General features: G+C 42.1%; 1 protein-coding gene across 2 annotated transcripts; it reads left to right on the top strand.

Annotated features, from left to right (window-relative positions):
• The first annotated feature begins 927 nt into the window (after positions 1 to 927).
• On the top strand, positions 928 to 18347 carry Ntaq1 (N-terminal glutamine amidase 1). 2 transcript variants are annotated; one of them, XR_003585162.3, is made up of 7 exons: positions 928 to 1222; positions 6263 to 6362; positions 7346 to 7396; positions 12340 to 12488; positions 13108 to 13232; positions 17358 to 17546; positions 17925 to 18347. XR_003585162.3 is itself a non-coding variant. In XM_027953118.3 (6 exons), the coding sequence occupies exons 1-6, from the start codon at positions 1140 to 1142 to the stop codon at positions 17462 to 17464; spliced, it is 615 nt and encodes a 204-aa protein (XP_027808919.1). In that variant the 5' UTR covers positions 929 to 1139; the 3' UTR covers positions 17465 to 18347. The 2 variants fall into 2 exon arrangements, 1 of the variants encoding a protein (XP_027808919.1); XM_027953118.3 differs by having other exon boundaries at positions 929 to 1222; positions 17358 to 18347.
• The last annotated feature ends 888 nt before the right edge of the window (positions 18348 to 19235 follow it).

Raw genomic sequence — 19235 nt, 5'->3', positions numbered from 1 at the left:
TTTTTTGTACCAGGAATTGAACCCAGGTTAGCTTAACCACTGAGCTACGACCCCAGCCCAGTTCTTCTTATTTTCTATTTTGAGACAGGGTCTTGCTAAGTTGCCCAGGGCCTGGTTAAGTTGCTGAGGCTGGCCTGGAATTTGCGAGTCTTCTGCCTCAGCCTCTGGAGCTGCTGGGATTACAGGCCGTTCCTCAGGGCGCCCGCTAAGCACTGTTCTAATATTTGGCGTCTTTCTTTTATATTGCCAGCAAATCAATTATCAAGAAATCAATATGTCTTCCTGAGCCAACATATAATGATCTCCGAATTAAAAAAATTTACAATATGGTGAAATTTGGGGTGCGATCCCTCAATGAGGTCATATTTGGAATTAAGCTCTCCTTCCCTCCTCTTCCGGGATCCTGCGGACTCCACGCTGAGTGCCAACACTTTGATTTGCACACGCAAAGCGTCTTATTTCAACGTCTAATCTGGCACTTCCACAGGTGGCAACCTCAGCCCGGGATGGAGGTGTCTCCAGGAACTCTCACCCAAGTGTTGATGAGGCCGGCGCTTCTGCGGCCCGCGACAGCTCTACTCCCCACCTGACTGGTCCTCGCGGTTACAGCCTCTGTCGCTCAGTCAGCCGGGCTCAGGCCCTGCCCCTGGGAACGCGCGCGGTCTTCTGGCCCCGTCTAGGCTCCACCCACTCGGTCAGTCTCCACCTACCCGGAACGCGCAAAGTTCCCGGCTCCGCCCACCAGAGCTCGCGCTTCGGCCCCTCCCCGCCTGAGTCCACTCACCAGGGCCCAGCCCATCCGGAACCACGCAGGCCTTCTCATCCCAAGATCCGCCCACTGGGAAATCTCGCTGCACGCCCCACCTCGGTCCCGCCCACTTAGTCCTACCCCCTTGGTAGCACCTCCCTTTTCCCAGCTCCCTACACTGAGAGGTCCGCCTGCTCTGTCCCGGGCTTCGCGCGCTGGGACTCTGAGCCGCTGGTTCCGCCCAGGTCCCGCCCACTGGCCGCAGGTTCCACCGGCCGGAAACTGCCTGGGCCGCCCCAGGCTCCTCTCACTCTGCTCGAGTTCTGGCGCCAGCTGCTGCGCACTGGCGGATTCCTTGGTGGGTCCTGTCCTTGAGCCCCAGGCCGGGGCTATGGAGAGGGACGTCGCCGCCGCCACCCTCTACCAGCCAGCCAGCCCCCCGCGGGACGCCTGTGTCTACAGCAGCTGCTACTGGTGAGGCGGGTGCAGGCGCTGCACCCGGGGTCTGGCCCAGCGCGCCGCCGTGGACCACCGATTCCTTCCAGCCCCTTTGGGCGAGCGGGGCCTAGATTGGAAGGTTCTATTGTTTTGCCGGGTGGAGGGAGAGGGAACGCGAGCCCTGCCTCTGGAGCAGAGCGTGGGCAGTGGGATGGGATGGGAGTGGTGCGTTCGATGGTGCGTTACCTCTGTCTGGCGCTTTTTGGATGGACAAGCTCAGCAGATCTCAGTGGTTGGGAGCGCGGAAGGGGAGTGAGGGTGGAGCGCCGCTTTGGAAGTTATCTACAGAAGCCTGTGTGGTGTCAGACTGAGGTGCAGGTCATTTTAAATTTGGAAGAGAATGGGGGCACAGAGAGTTTGAAATATTTTTCCAAGGTCACCCAGATAACAGCTAGGAATTGCAGTCATTATAATAACGATTATATTTGCAACGCGCTTGGCAAATGCTGAGCATTGTTACTGGTGGATATGTGGACTAACTCGTTTGAGCCCCATTGTAACCCAAGAGAGTTAGTACTGTTGTGATCTACATTTCAAAGAACAGTGAAGCACAGAGGGGTGCGAATAATTTGCCTGATTCTCACAGCTTCTGAGTGAAAAATGGGGATTTGCAGGCGGGAGTCTGGCTCTGGAGTCAAGGCACTGTACATCTCTTACCTAGGCTATCTCAGCAGCTGAAGCATCACCCCTACCTTGGTCTCAACTCCTCTTTGCCTTTCCTCAGTAAAAATAATTTCTTCCCCAACGTGCAAGAAACCTCAGGACCATAAAATTACCCATTCCTCCTTGAGCTGGTCATTGAACCAATACCACCAAGAGTTTAACATTAATTCAGTTCTGACCATGTTAGGCCCAATGCCAACTGTTTCTATCCATGCCTAGGAGATTGATTCTATGATTATATTATCCTCATTTTGCTTTCTGAGCCACAGAAAGACTGTTTATCCAAGATCACCCCTCTACTAAGTGATGGTACTGAGCCTGGAACCTCTGTGTGATGCTGGAGTTCCTGATTCTCAATTGCTGCAGTGTATTTCTGCTCTGTCTCCTAAATCCTATTCTCACTCCTAGCAGACATTCATTGTTTCATTCATTCATTCAATAAATGTTTATTAGGCACTTGGAATATGTGATGTGTGATTCTAGGCACTGGGGAGGTAGCAGTGAACAAAATTGATAATTTCCTTGGTAACATCTCCTGGTTCTTACATTTTGATGGGGGAAAGCAGACAAGGACAAGTGATTCATGTTTGGGTAGTGGTAATGCTATGAGAAAAATAGGAAAAAGCAAAAGGTGATGACTAATACCATTTTGGGGGGAGTAACGAAAGATTAAATTCAGGGACACTCCACCACTGAGCCACACCCCCAACCCTATTTTACATTTTATTTAGAGACAGGGTCTCACTGAATTGCTTAGCACCTTGCTTTTGCTGAGGCTGGCTTTGGACTCGTGATCTTCTGCCTCAGCATCCCAAGATGCTGGAATTACAGGTCTGTGCCACCCTGCCTGGCAACTAATATTATTTTTATGTTAGGATACTTAAGGAAGATATTGTTGATAAGGTGATATTGAAGAGAGATCTGTGGAAAAGAGGGCAAGTGCTTTGTGGCTAATGGGGGAAGATCATTTCAGGCAGGGAGAACAGCAGGTGCAAAGGCCCTGAGAAGGAAGCATGCAGTCAGTATTCGAGAAACAGGAGGGAGACTGATACAATTCTGGGAGAGTGATCTGGTTGGAGAATGGCAAGAGATAAATGTCTCCTGAGAAGATGGTCTTTTTTTTTTTTTGAATAGAATGTGTAGCAGCATCCCTGGCCTCTACCCACTAGATGCTGTTAGCAACCTCCTCTCAGTTGTGACAACCAAACATGTCTCCAGACATTGCTAAATGTCCTCTTGGGGACATGGTCACCTGTGCTTGGGAAACAGTGCTCTATCCTGTCTGAGCACATCAATCGGTGCACTTTGCTTCTGCTCTATTAGGTTCTTCTAATTTGAAATAAACGCTTTTTCTTCTGTTAGTTTCTGTCAGATGTTACTTGTATTTCACAACCCCATTTAATGATAAGAGTGGTGGCCATTGTTTGTATGGGACTATATGGTTTGCACAGCAATATTTATTTCCCCCCCCAGTGTAGGGATCAACCTACTGCCTTGTGCTTGCCCAGCATGCCACTGAGCTACACCCTGAGCCCCTAGGGTATTTCTGATTCTGTTTTAATTGTTTAGTTTTTTCCCAAACATTTGTGTAGTACCTGTTGTGTGTCAGGAATGTCCACTCAGCTTGCTTCTCTGGCCTCAGCCCATTATGGGTAACCCCTGCAGTCTCAGTCCTTATGCTGCTTTATTAGGCTTTTGTCTATTAGAATGATCACTTGACAGCTTGGGGACAGTATCATCACCCTTTTTGTTTGTTCTATTCTAACTGTGGTTCCCTGCATTTTCAAATATAAGCACCTCTTTTTTTTTTTTAGCATCAAAAATTTCATGAGATTTTTCTGCATATTATGATCTTGATGATAAAAAGGGAATGAATAAAATTCAGAAACTCTATGTTCAAATTTTTTCTCTCTGTAATATTCACACTGTATTAAAAATTAATAGTACTGGCTGGGCGCTATGGTGCACCCCTGTAATCCCAGTGGCTCAGGAGGCTGAGGCAGGAGGATTGTGAATTCACAGTCAGTCTCAGCAACTTAGTAAGGCTCTTAGCAACTCAGCAAGACCCTGTCTTTAAATTTAAAAAAAGTGGGGGTGGCTCAGTGGTTAAGCACCTCAGGGTTCAATCCCTGGTTAAAAAAAAAAAAAAAAAATTCAGTCTACAAGTAGTACTTGTCCATTCATGAATTCTGTTCCCACCTGTAAGATGAGGGATAGGGGAACAGACAAGGAGAAACTGCTGTCCTGTATCTCTTGCATCTTCCCATATCTCTCCAAATAATGACTCCCTCCTCTGGGCTTTTGGTATGCATCATTTTGTCTTTCTGTGCTGCTTGCTATTTATTGATCTTTATATCTCCTCTCAGCATATGTAAGCTTTAATTTATCATCATATCCTTCAAGCACTTAATTTAGTGTTTTGTACCTCACAGGCTCTTGAAGATGTTTTGGTAAAACTCTTCAAAAATTTCTGTAGGCCAGACAGATAAATGTCTTCTCAAAACTTGGATTTGAAAAGTTTGTAGATCGTAGCCAAGTTTGAGCTACTGCATGCCATTTGTCGTATGGAAACTGTCAGTGAATTTTTGTTATCTATTATATAGATCATGTTGAAGGAGTCATTGCAAGCTTCCTTTTGTTGCCACCACCAATATCACTTTCTCCTCAAGATTTCCTTGTTATTTTAGAGAAAAACAAAACCACAGGAGAAAAATACAGATGTCAGATTTTGGTGTTTTAAATTGTGTGGAGCATTGAGACAGGTAGACAAGGCCAAGATGTGTGAATAGAAAGGGTGTGTATTTGCATGAAATGGAGAGAGTGTTGTTTGTGTCTTGCTTCGTTTTCATGTAGTGTTGTGTAGATGACTGGAAATTCATCCTTGACAGATTGAGTCATGTGCTCTGAGCAGAGCGTTGGTATAGCTCATTTTTTCCCTAGTTTTCTTAATTAGTGCGTTATACATAATTATGGGTGTATCTCATTTTGAGCAAAGGTACTATGTGGTTTATTAGTTAAGAGGCTGAGCTCAGAGGCTGAATGGCGGCCATATTTGCCCATGCTTGGGAGTGTGGCTTAGTTACTGCCTGTGTGTGCTTAGTTACTCTGGAGTGTGGTTCAGTTGCTTATTTGATGCACTAGGCACCAATTTATTTAGGTTGTTCTGGTTACTGTTTTGGATCACTCAAGGCTTGTCATAGAGAAGAGAGATTGATCCAGGGTAGATGTGTAGGAAGGTGGGTTTTAGTTCAGTATGAGTAAGGGCTTTCTAAAAGTCAAGACCTCCTCCTTACCAGAGGGGCTCAGGGAATCCCACTCACAGGGACTCTCTCCTGGACCTATCATGGAACTGTTCCCGATCCTTGCCAGTCAGGAGCCTTGTTCCCCAAAACACCCAACCTGTCCTTTATTTAAGGCAACCAGGGAACCAGTGTTAACTAAGATTTATTGAGTATTTACAATATGATATGATTATGTGCATTTTACAGATGAGCAAAGGAGATTCTCAGATCAAGAGGGTCAATGCTTCTTACCTTGTAATTGGCTCAGTTGGAATTCTAGCTACATTGCAAGTCTCTCAACCAGACACTTATAGAATTGTGACATAGCATTTTATTGGTTGTAAACTTTCTCCATAGGCAAGTAGTGCTATGGGGTAATGAGCCCTGTGTCTGCAGAGGTACCACCTCAGTGCAGGTTGGACAGCAGCTTGTTGGTGATGTTTTAGAGGACATTTATTTATTTATGTATTTATACATGTGTTCATACATACCAGAGATTGAATTCAAGGATGCTTAACCACTGAGCCACATCCCTAGTTCTTTTTTTTTTTTTTTTTTTTTAAAGAAATGGTCAGTGGATGTGGTCACCCGCACACTGATCTTTTTTTTTTTTTTTTTAAGAGAGAGAGAGAATTTTTTAAATATTTATTTTTTAATTTTCGGCGGACACAACATCTTTGTTTGTATGTGGTGCTGAGGATCGAACCTGGGCCGCAAGCATGCCAGGCGAGCGCGCTACCTCTTGAGCCACATCCCCAGCCCCTAGTTCTTATTTATTTTTATTTTTTATTTTCAGATAGAGTCTTGCGAAGTGACCTAGGGTCTCACTAAGTTGCTGAGGCTGGCTTTGAATTTACCAACCTCCTGCCTCAGTCTCCTAAGTCATTGGGATTAGAGGTGTGTGCCACTGTGCCTGTACAGAAGGAGATTTAAATGTTAGTTAGTTGTTGGATTAGAAAGTGTTTAAAGTCTCTTCCAATTTTTTTATGCCATTATCAGTCTTTAATTAAAATTTGAATAACAAAGAGAGTTCGCTTTTAATTATATTGATTAACCAGTTGTTTTATTTCAGTGAGGAAAATATTTGGAAACTCTGTGAATACATCAAAAACCACAACCAGTATCCTTTGGAAGAGTGTTATGCTGTCTTCATATCAAATGAGAGGAAGATGGTAAGTTGGTTAGTGATTGAAGAAAGGAAATGAGATTTAGGATGAGCGTAGAAGTTGAATGCAGCATGGGTTCAGTCAGTACTATTCTAAGATGTGCTTTATAAAATACAGGAACATTTTAAAGTGTTTTTGAATGAGATTTTTTTTTTTCTCTTAAAGGACACAGTTGAGTTAGAAAAGTTTTGTTCCTTACTTAAATAGTAGGTGAGGGAGTAAGTATATTATGGCATACTCACACAGATTAAATCCCTTTAGGTATTAATTTAGAGCTTTAAGTGCTTATATGGAAACCACATAATTCTTAGGTTTGAAGAAAAGATTTGTCTCTGGAGTTTTGAATAGAATCATAACGAACCTATAGAAAGTATTAGAAAAGTGAACCCTTCTTTTTATAACGTACTCTTGTAGGCATCATTTCATTAGATGCCAATGGAAGCAAAGTTTGGACAGCTTTCTCCATTTTAGAGGAGAGTAGATAAAGACTCAGTGTCGTCCTGTGAATAATACAATGGGAAATCAAGACTTGAATCTGAACCTGCCAAGTGTTCTTTTTTATTTTTCTTTTTGGTACCAGAGGTTGAACTTGGCTGTTTAACCACTGAGCTGCATCCCCAGCCCTTTGTTTTAAAATTTTGAGATGAGATCTTGCTAAGTTGCTTAGGGCCTTGCAAAATTGCTAAGCCTCAGCCTCATGAAGTGCTGGGATTACAGGCCTGTGCCACTGTGATCATGTTCTGCCAGGTGTTCTGAGTCCTAGTCCAGATACTTTTTTACTCCAAAGAAGACTTTACAATAACTTGAGCTCTTGTGAGCTTTCATTATTGAGGATACTAAGAGGGAGTTGAATTTATTCTTATTCATTAACTTATTCTTTTACCTTGATTTTTGGTTGCTCAGAAATATTTTTTTTTCTTATTTATATACTGCTTTAAATGATCTAGTAGTGGTTTAACTGAAACTATGGGATATACTATATTTTATAGATACCTATCTGGAAACAGCAGGCGAGACCTGGAAATGGACCCGTGATCTGGGTAAGATGTCCATTCGGAGAGCCTTCAGTGTTTCTTGTGACCCCTGAGTGGTCTGTACACTTTGGGAAAGCAGAATTGAGAGGGACAGGAGAGAAAGGCTATGGCAATTACTAATAAATAGACTTTTTTTGAGGGGGGGTACTGGGGATTGAACTCAGGGGCACTTGACCACTAAGCCACATCCTCAGCCTTATTTTGTATTTTATTTAGAGACATGGTCTCACTGAGTTGCTTAGCACCTCGCTTTTGCTGAGGCTGCCTTTGAACTTGTGATCCTCCTGTCTCAGCCTCTCGAGCTGCTGGGATTACAGGCATGTGCCACCTCACCCAGCTATAAATGGTATTTACTTATATATTTATTAAATGGTTTGTGTGTGTGTGTGTATATATATAAATGGTATTTTTAAATTTATATATTTATTTATATAAATGGTATTTATTCTCACCCTTTTGAGAATAGATGTTATTTGGTCTAAGGTAGAAGTACTACAGGCATATTTTAATTTTTATTTTGGCATTATTATAGGAATGATTTTATTTTTTTATGCTTTTATTTGCATTTATTTTATACTAAATTTATTCTGGTGTAATACATTTTGTTTCTTCAGGGATATCTTTTTCTTTGGTGCAGACTCTTCTTCTGGTTTAGGAACAATTTCTTCTTTAAATAATGATTACCTCAGGTGGCAGAGGAAGCATACATGCTGGTTCATCTGGCCAGGGGCTGTATAAACATCGTGGGTACTTTATTTACCCGGACATGTTCAATGACCAGAGAATCCACATCTAAACCCTTAAGTTCAGCATAATTCTCTGCATTTTTAAGCATGTGCACAAAAATCAGCACTCTTTTTGGGCCCCTGACCTTGTGTCCAGACCCAGTTGGGCCTTAGCATAACTACCTGTTTCATCATGCTAGAATCGTATACCTTGCTTCTTTAAAGGGACATCTTTCAGATATGTATGTCTTTTCAGATACACACACCTGTGATGGCCTGGGCAGTTTCACAGATGTGTATAAAGTGAACACCAAGATTTGAACCTCTTGATTTGCATGATTTTTGTGGGATTTTCTGAGTTAAGAGAGTAGCAAACCATTTTCACAGATTGTCTCAGGCTGTTTCCAGGAAGAGAGATCTAGGAATGATTTTTAAATGGCCAGTGTAGGAGACATATTTGTGATCTTCTGGACTTATCTTTTTAGCACTGAAAGGAACTTTAGAAAAAAATTTTTTTAAAATTCTAGATGGACACAACACCTTTATTTTGTTTATTTATTTTTTATGTGGTGCTGAGGATTGAACCCAGGACCTCACATGTGCCAGGCAAGTGCTCTACCACTGAGCTACAACCTCAGCCCCTGAAAGGAACTTTTATCAGTATGCAGTCCAGCTGCATATTAGAGCTATCTGGAGACTAGTTAAAATTATAGATTCCTGGGTTGGTTCATCTAGAAAGAGGTTCATAAATAGTGTTCTTAATACACTCCTGGCTGAACATGATCTCCATTTGAAAGACATGGATCTAAAACAAAAGACAAAGCACATGTGCATGCACCCACACAGAGATATCCACTCCAATGCCTTCATTTTTCAGATGATAAAACAACCACAGAAAGGTATAGCGAGTGAGTAGCTCAAGGTCAGTGGCAGAACTGGGTCTTAGACCTGGGTTCTTTCCTGTACACCTCTGTGTGTCATTTTAACCTGTCTTCCTGAAGAATGGAATTGTTTATTAGTAATGATGGAGAAAAAGTTAAAGAAGAATTTTATAAATAATAACGTAACAAACTCCTAATTTCTAGATACCTACTCAAGATTATGATGTATCGTTTGAATTGTCTCCATTTATTTCACGTAGGTTAATTGGTGCCTTTTATATAGCAGTCACAAAGCAGACTAAAACTTGGGGACTCACAGAATTTCTATCTCTATCTTGATCTTTTATACCAACATCAAAGCCCAAACCTAGCACTGTTGTGGTTAGGAGCAGGGGTTTAAGTCCCAGTCTGTGGGACTTGGACTAGTTATATAGCCTGTCTCTTCGGTGTTAGTGAGGTTGTAATGCTTAAATGAGGTAACGTAGAGGACACCTAAGAAGAGGTAGGCTGGGTATGGTGGCACATGCCTGTAATTCCAGTAACTTGGGAGGCTGAGGCAGGAGGATCACAAACTTGAGACCAGTCTCAGTAACTTAATGAGATCCTATCTCAAAATAAAAACATAAAAAGGGCTGGAGATGTAGCTTGGTGATGAAGCACCCTGGATGCAATCTTCAATATGAAAAAAACATTTTTTTAAGTTGGTGTTTGGTGGCTATTGTTGGCAATGCTACATAACTCCTATTGCAGGCTGTCCACCTTCTCTAGGAGTTTAACCTTGCTGCTGAACTGCTTAGCTGCTCCCCGTCTGCGGAGGCTTCCTGGGAAAGGACCTGTGGACACATCCCTTCCACCACATCTCATGGCAGCTCAGGGTGCACAGTCCTGCTGCAGGAAGTCTCCCCACAGCCTGGCAGATTTATCTTTGCCTCAGTGCTGTCCTCTTATAGGAAATGGGTTGGCCTTGCTGAGCAGGTAGGGCAATCCCGCCTCCAGGAGCAGATCCCCTCCCAGAGGGGTATCCTGCTTCCAGCCCAGTGGGTTATTTCCTGGCAGCTGGGCAAACACTGAACCGCCTGTTTGTTTCATGACTCCACATGTATACTGCGAGACCTCTTCCCCCAAGCCCAGCAGCCATGTGCTGAGTAGGAATATGGGCCTGACTGACTGGGGTGTGGTTGGTCATTGCTCTTGGTTTTCCACAGACTATCTTCTTTCTGGAAAGCTCTCAAGCAGGATTTGAGTGATGCTGTCCTGGGCAGGTGGACCCCAGTCCCCTCTGTTTCTTGATTGGCTTTTGAAAAGGATGAGCATTGACAATACTGTCCCATTAACTCTACGAGGTAGACACTCCAGTTATCTCCAGTTTATAAGAGGAAGCTGAGGCTGGGAAGTGGAGGGGCTGAGCTTTGGGCAGGCTCTTCCCCGTTCAAGCTGTGTGTGCTCCTGTTCTTTCTCTTCATCACGTGGTACTGCATCCATTCTCTTCTGACCCTACATTTCTCTACTGACCCCTGAGGGTAAGACTTATTTTTTTCACCCTTGTGAAAACTAATGATAGGAATTGAAGATGTTAACAGAAATAGATTTTGGGTAAGGCAGAGATTACTTCTGGCAGGGGTTAGGAAAGACGAAAAGCACATTCCTGAGAGAGAAAGCCTTTGAGCCAGAGGTTGTTTGGTGGAGAGAGGTGGAGAAGGTTGCTGCTGCGGTGGGGGAATGTGTAACACGAGCAAGCCCAGCGAAAGGAAGTGGTGGGCCAGAAGGGGCTGCAGCTTTTAGTCCATTTATCTTGAAGGATAAAAGGAGTGCAGGGAGGAAGCATCCATTTCTGATGTTATTTCTGCTCTACTAGGGATGGAGTTGGAGCCAAGGGAAGCTTTCATGCTGATGGTATGTTTCCAATCTCAATTAACTTTCCCACCTCACAGGGACTTTGCAGGGCTCAGATGGAATAAGTGCCTTGTGAACTCTAAAGTACTGCAGGAATAAAAGATGTTATTACTAATGTTGTTATATTGAGACTTATTTTGGTGTGCTGTTGTCTGTGGAGAGCATTTTTTTTCCTGAGGGGCCAAAGCACCAGTCTACTCATATTCCCCTGATAATCCTGAAACCCTTTTGGCCCTTATTAGCTGGTGTTAATAGTGCCTTGTGTCTGGGAGTGAGAGTAGGAAGTAATATCTGCTCTGTAACAAAATTGGGTGGCACAACTTTTATCCTTCTCCCTTCATGGCTACAGATGAGGGCATGGCTGACTTTTTAAAAAAGTACTTTTTTTCTTTGTTTTAATTAGAAAAGTAGTACAAAACTGGATATATAAGTCCTTTAGACTCTTTCCACACTAAACTCAAGAAGTCCCCTTTGTTAAAAATTTGGAAGGTGTTAGTCAGCTTTCTGTCACTTTAACAAACACCTAAGATAAATCCCCACTTATAAAGAGCAAAGGTTTATTGTGTCTCTCAGTTTTAGAGGTTTTGGTTCATGATCAGATGCTGGGCTGTGGTGAGGCAGCACGTCAAGGCGGGAGTGCATGGTGGGGCAAAGCTGCTTACCTCATTGGTGAGGGGAGAAAGAAAAAGAAGGGCTGGGGGTCCCATGGTCTCCATGAAAGGCATATCTCCAGTGCCCAGAAGATTTCCCACTAGGTCTTGCCTCTAAAGGTTCCATCACCTCCTCATAGTGCTATTCTGGGGTCTAAGCCTTTAACATATGGGATTTTGGGGGGCATTTAATATCCAGACTGTAGCAGAGGGTATCCTTGTAGAGTTTTCTCTCTACTTCACATGCATGTGTATATACTTCCAAGTGCACATGTGTGTCCTAATATACATATAGCTTTAATAATAGTAGGTAATAATAAATAATGGATATTTTTCAGTTTTCCATATATATTTGCCTATTTGTTTCAGTAGTTGCATAGTATGCTAATATGTGGCTGTATCATAGTTTATTAACCATTGTTTTATCGAAGGACTTGGGGCTGTTTCAGAAGTTTCATTGTTATTAACAATGCTGCAGAGATTTTCTTGGTACATACACCTTTGCCCGCTTATGACCATTTCCCTGTAAGACAGTTTACTAGAGGTAGTATTATTGGGTCGAAGGATATGCATTTAACATATATGAACATTTCCTTTATTTCTTAGCCATTTCCCTGTCAGTGGACATTTAGTCTATTTTCAGGGCTTTTTGTTTGCTTTTTAAAAAATTTTGCTGTTTTTAAGGAGGGCTGTATTCGTCTTGTATCTGTTTTTGTGATAATATATGTGCATTGCTCATGGGACCTTGCAATTTGTCATCCTAGAGTAACTTGGTTAACATCAGCAATTTTTACTTCTAGGATTACCATGTTGTTTTGCTTCATGTGTCAAGTGGAGGACAGAGCTTCATTTATGATCTCGATACTGTCTTGCCATTTCCCTGCCCCTTTGACACTTACGTAGAAGAGGCCTTTAAGTCTGACGATGACATTCATCCACAGTTTAGGAGGTGAGGACATTCAGGATGAATTATTAGTGTCTGACGTAAGGCCTTGGCAATTGCACAGAGGTTCTTTCTTTTTTCTTCCCTTCTTTTGTATTTGTTTTGTAAAGATCTCTTACCTTGCTTGGCCTCAGTACTGAGTTGATACTTGAGAATGATGTGCTTGCTACACAGGAGAGTTAAAAACAATATGTTAGAGTTTGAAGGTTATACATCATATTAAAGGTTGGCAGTCTTAAAAATTTGTGATGAGATCTCAAACATGTTTTGGGGGGCACCCTGGGAGGTTCTCTCATACTCTCCTTTGATGGGTAGGGGTGGGGATTCTCATGCTGCCAAAATTAAGAGAACTGTGAGGCCAACTCCAGAAGATCATGCCCTTTGCCTGAATCACAATTGAGTAAATAAAGGCAACTAGGTAGGTATATTTCTGTACCTTCATATCTTTAGACTTCAGTCATTTCCCATAGAGTATTTTAATAGGTAATAAAGCTTTATATTATTAACAGGATAAAAATGCATGAGTAGTTTTGTGCATGTCATAGAAAATGAGTCTATATAAAAGCTGAGTTAGAATTCCCAATGTGACATCTCCCTAACATAAGTTCTGTTGATTGATTTGCAGGAAATTTAGAGTGATCCGTGCAGATTCCTACCTGAAGAACTTTGCTTCCGACCGATCTCACATGAAAGACTCCAGTGGGAACTGGAGAGAGCCTCCTCCACCCTACCCCTGTATTGAAACTGGAGGTGAGCCAAGGGTGCCTTTCCCAGGGGTTTGAGTGGTGAGGAAGGAAGAGGAAGTGCTAGTTCTGTGTGTTTCTTAGGTTGGGAAGTTGAGGCACAGAGGACAGGTCTGGAAGGCATAAGAACTCCTGGGAGAGGAAAGCTGTTAAGGAGCAGAGCCATGCACGTGCACTCTGCCAGATTAGTGGATGTTCCTACTGTGGGATGCTGGGTGCCAAAGGTCTGCATGCTTGTGTCACTTAACAGTGGGATGAGTAGCATTTGCCATGGTAACGTTTCACGTTATGGTGAAAGAAATCCCCAGTGCATCCTCAGCATGTGTGAAATGTCATTTCAGTGACTTTGTGATGAACCCTGCACTGGAGGGAGGTGAGAGCCAGCAGGGTGTAGTGTGCCACTTGTTTCATTTATGGGCTTCTAGGCAGCAGTCCAGTTGATAATTTCCTGAGATTTAAGAAGATGGAGGGTTGCTCTCCTTATTGTTATTGTCTGGCATTCATATGCATTTGAAACACTGTTTATGACTGGAAGTCATTCACAACATTCTTGCTTGTTGGTGAGATCATCCCAGCACATGGCTAATACAGTCTGCATGAAAGTGCTCGAAAGCTGTGCAGGATGCTGGGAAGACAGGACAGTCATATAAATAGTTCATCAAGGAAGAAAGGAAAAAAATTATTTGGGGGCTGGGGTTGTGGCTCAGTGGTAGAGCGCTTGCTTGCCTAGTATGTGTGGCACTGGGTTCGATTCTCAGCACCACATATAAATAAATAAAGGTCCATCAATAACTAATAAAAATATTTTTAAAAAATTATTTGTCATGTTTGAAGGCAGAGCACACTTAAAGAAGGTTCAGACTCTGGCTTTTGAGGCTGTGAAAAGCTCTTATAATTAAAAATAAAGGAAAAAGTGCTGGGTGCACGCCTGTGATCCCAGTGGCTCAGGAGACTGAGTCAGGAGGACCACAAATTCAAAGCCAGCCTCAGCAACTTAGTGAGACCCTGTCTCAAAATCCTGTCTCAAAATAAAAAATAACAAGGGCTGGGGATGTGGCTCAGTGGTTAAACGCCCCTGGATTCAATCCCTGGTACAAAAAAAAAAAAAAAATGTGGAATTGCTTATTGGTATACCAACCTGCTTCCCAGCCTGGGCGTTAGAACTGGCAGGCTCCTAAGTTAGCAGACTACTCTCTGCTGCATGGGGTCTGGTCTGGGCATACTGTGCCTTCAGCAACTATTCATTTTTCTTTTAGATGTGGGCACCTAAGGGGCTAGCACATGACAGGCAATTAGTAAACCCCACCTGGTCAGCCCTGGTCCTATTTGGGCCATTCTTTGGTTTAGAGGACACCTCTTCATTAGGTGCCATTTTGTGCCAGGCTTTGGCCAGCCCCTTAACATATTAGTTCAATTTAATTTTCACTAAAACCCAATGAGCCAAGTGTGATTTCCTCATTGGCTAGATGGATAGAGAGAAGTGCATGAGATTCAGCCCTTTGTGTAAGTGTACACAGCTGGAGAGCAGCAGGGCTGGTTACAGGTTAGTGCACAGTGCTTGAGGAGGGATTTCTTTTTTTTTTTTTTTTTTTTTCAAAGAGAGAGTGAGAGAGAGAGAGAATTTTTTAACATTTATTTTTTAGTTTTTTGGCAGGCACAACATCTTTGTTTGTATGTGGTGCTGAGGCTCGAACCTGGGTCGCACGCATGCCAGGCGAGCGCGCTACCGCTTGAGCCACATCCCCAGCCCGAGGAGGGATTTCTTCAAGAGGAGTCTTGGGCTTCATTTGTAGTTAACTTATCAGGGGCCTTCTGAATTTGAGATTGAATTAAAAAAAGGAATCTAGCTGGGCATGGTGGCGCACACCTGTAATCCCAGCAATTTGGGAGGCTGAGGCAGGAGGATTGCAAGTTCAAAGCCAGCCTCAGCAACTTAGTGAGTTCCTGAGCATCTCAGGAAGACCATGTCTCAAAATAAAAAAAAAAAAAAAGGGCTGGGGGGCTGGGGATATAGCTCAGTTGGTGGAGTGCTTGCCTTGGATGCATAAAGCCCTGGGTTCAAACCCCAGCACCACAAACAACAACAACAAAATAAAACCTTATAATTTTGGGACTGGGGATATAACTCAGTTGGTAGAGTGCTTACCTCCCATGCACAAGGGCCTAGGTTCAATCCCCAGCACCCCAAAAAGAAAAAAAAAGGGCTGGGGATGTAGCTCAGTGATAGAGCACCTCTGGAGCCCCAGGACCAAATCAATAACAACAACAAAGAAATAACCAACAAAAGAGATCTGTGGAGCATGAGGTAAATGTGTTGGTTTCTCATGTAATTATGTAACCGAATTATAATGTTCTGTCATGTGGTGAATTTATTACCTCAAATGCTGTATTTATCAAAAGGGTGTATTAGAGGGCTGGGGTTGTTGCTCAGTGGTAGAGTGCTTGCCTAGCATATGTGAGACACTGGGTGTGATTCTCAGCACCACATATAAATAAATGAATAAAATAAAGGCCCATCAATATCTAAAAAAATTTTTTTTAAAAGGATGTATTAGAAGTTAGGATAAATGTGATTTACTTTTAGCTAATGAGTGGTGTTTTGTGAAAAATAAAGAAGGTTTAAAAAAATTATTCTAGAAGTCAAATTTTACATGGAAGCATGTCTAAACACATGCATTAACAAGAGTAGTTATACGCAGCTTTTTGCACATAATTTTGGAAGTGATGCTTTTTAAAAAATTTTTTTTTTTAGTTGTTGATGGACCTTTATTTTATTTATTGATTTTTATGTGGGTGCTGAAAATTGAACCCAGTGCCTCCTGCAATAGGCAAGTGCTGTACCACTGAGCTACACAACTCCAGTCAGAAGTGACTCTTATAACTGAAAATTTATTATTTTTGACATGTTGTAGGCTATGATTAAGCATATGCATTAATAAATTTCAGTGGCTACCTGACTGTCTGGAGGTTCACCACTATTTCCCACTTGCATTTAGTGGTTTTAAAGAAAAGAGCCTTTTTTCCCCATGGTAAGGAAACCGAGGGATGCGAATTGTCACTGTGGAAATTCTGGAAATTGTCAGACTTTCTGCTTCCTGCTGCTTCTCTCCCTGTCCTCACGTGTTTCACCCAGTATGAAAGAGAAGCTCAGTACTTGTCCAAAGACACAGGGGGTCCCTCTGCAGCTCCCCCGACTCTGATGCTCTCACCCCTAGCTCCTGGGGGCCTTCCTGAACTTCAGCCTCTGTCTTCTCACGCAGGGAGGCTGCCAGGCTGTTTGTGTGTCCCTTCTAGGCTGTTTGTGAGTCCCTTCCCGGCCTCTCCTTACTTGTTTCTGATCCTTGAAATTCATGGTCATGTGCTACCATTGTTCACTCGCTGCCCATTGTCCAGTCCCTTTGCATCTTTTGTCCAGTTTTCTGGTGGTTTGTGATAGAAATGCAGTTCCTATAACAGTTCTTTGAGGGACAGAAGCAGGAAGCTGCATGAACTTTAAAAAGTTTTGTTGTTTTTTTTTTGGTGGGGGTGCTAGGGGTTAAACTCAGGGCCCCACACATGGTAGGAAAACTCTCTACCACTGAGCTATACCCCTAGTCCAAAAAGGCGTTTTATGTGGAAAATTTAAATCACATACAAAACTAGACACAATAGTTTATCCGATTTCCAACACCAACAGCTCATGGCTGGTGGTTTTGTTTATATCTCAGCCATTTTCTGCCACCTGCATTACTCTGAGGTGAGATAGTGTGTCCATTTAACTCTGGCTATTTTAGTGTATCTCTAAAATATAAGGGTTTCTTTTCTTTAAAACAATGGCCATAATACCATTATTATATGTGGAAAATTATCATATGTCTGTGTAGTCTGTTTTCACATTTATAGTTATTTCATGAAGTCATAATTGTTTTTTCTTCCAATTTGTTTGAAACTTAGTATTTAGTTGTCATGTCTCCTCCAATCTGTGACAGGCAGGAATAAATGACCTTGAACACAGAAATGACCTTGAACCACAGAAATGATCTTGAACCCTTATCCATTTGAATAATATCTCCTGCTTTTTGGTCTCTGGATTTTATTGCTGCTATGCCAAAATTATGTTTTCATCAGACGTTTCTTTCATATATTTTTCTAGACTCCAAAATGAACTTGAATGATTTCATAAGCATGGATCCTGAAGTAGGATGGGGCGCTGTCTACACGCTGTCTGAATTTGTACATCGGTTTAGCAGTAACTACTGAATTTGACATCAGGATGTGGAACTGTGCAGAAATTCTAGGACATGGACAAGCCATTCTTTCATTTAGGACAGCAAACATTATGGTACAGTTGGCTTGGAGTTATATTTTTCTTTTGATTCAATTGAGGGGAAACATGAGTGAGCACAAATATCTGTGAACTGAATAAAACCTTTTTTGGGCTGGGGCTGTAGCTCAGTGGTAGAATGTGTGCTTAGCATATGTGAGACTTTGGGTCCCATCCCCAGCAACTCAGAAATATAAAATAAAATGTAGTCTTTTTTAACAAAATGTCAAGTTGAAACTTGATGTAGCACGTAATTGCTAGGTTATTCCTGTGGCTTATTTGCTAAAACATGTGATGACTTATGTGGGTGATAGCTCTTGTTAAGATAGAGGTGTGGACTGGAGCCAGCTCCGTTTGTCTGATCTGGGTGTTTCCTGTCTCTCTGGCTACACTAAGCTTCTTGTGGGCAGGGCCATGCCTGTGGCTGTGGAAATCTCTGATGCCCATAGAAGGTGCCCATAAAATACTTCTAGAGACGGTGCTGCTGCCTGGGAAGGGATAATACTGTGAGCTGAATCAGCAGTAAGTATTAGTCTTTTTGGACTATGATGTTGTTAGAAAGGTTGAAGTTCTCTTAGGCTGAGTGATATTTGGCCTATTTGTAAATTGTTTTAAATAAAATAGATTTAAAACTAGTTTTGTTTTGAAGATTTTGTGTTGCTCTTGGTGATCCAAAACACCTAAGAATGTCTTAATCATTAATGAGAACCATTGCTTTAAAACACATTGATCATGTCTGCCTTTTTGAAGATGCCTTGGAAATGTGGCTTTAATTGTAAAATTCCAAATAAAAGGTATTTATAATTACACTGGCATATAGTATTGGCTCTTGTTCATGTTCTCATTGTGTTACTGTAAAGATGAACAACTTCATATGGAAGGGTTTCCAAACTTGTCCTCAGATGAGTTTTCTTATTAAGGAACTTACTCAACATGAGTGTTGTGCATTCAAGGGTAAAACTGGTCATCTACTAAAGAATCAGTAAGTTTAAGGAAAAGTCACTTGGTTCAGCCAACCAGGAAGATTTGGGGAGAGAGTAGGTGAACTTCTGGTAAAAATAATGCAAATAGAACTTCTTAGGTTATTTTATGATTTAAAGCTAAATGTGGCCGGGCATGGTGGCACAGGCCTATCATCACAGCGACTCTGGAGGCTGAGATAGGAGGATCAGAAACAAAAGTCCAGCTTCAGCAACTTAGTAAAGTCCTAAACAACTTAGTAGACCCTGCTTCTGAAAAATAAAAAGGGCTAGGATGTGGCTCATGGCATATTGCCCCCGGGTTCTGTCCTTAATCCTTGCCCTCCAAAAAATAACAAACCAAAAAACTAAATATGGACCCCACACTTAGATATATTTTTTGAATTTCACAATTACTTAAAAAGTTCATGGCTAAAATGAAGAAGATAAATTTTGTCAAGTCGAACCACAGAAATATTTTATCCTGAGCAAAAAGTTTCATGGGGACCAAAGGATTGTAATCTGATTTACAAATTGCATTTTTGGGATGTTTTATTTTGTTTTGGCCTATTTTATAAGCATATTTCCACTCTGGTATTCAAAAGTATGTTGAGTATAACAGATTAGGTAATGTCTGTGTGGATATTTGAACTTCCCAGCCACCTTGCCTTGAAATTGAAAACCCATCACCTCTGCACATTGTAGGGAGCAAAGTTTTATAGTTTCAAGCCTCTTAAAATATCCATGA

Source organism: Marmota flaviventris, chromosome 15, assembly GCF_047511675.1.
Source record: "Marmota flaviventris isolate mMarFla1 chromosome 15, mMarFla1.hap1, whole genome shotgun sequence".
In the NCBI taxonomy this organism is placed as follows: domain Eukaryota; kingdom Metazoa; phylum Chordata; class Mammalia; order Rodentia; family Sciuridae; genus Marmota; species Marmota flaviventris.
The sequence above is the reverse complement of the archived record's forward strand: the minus strand, read 5'-3'. Positions and strand labels throughout refer to the sequence as shown.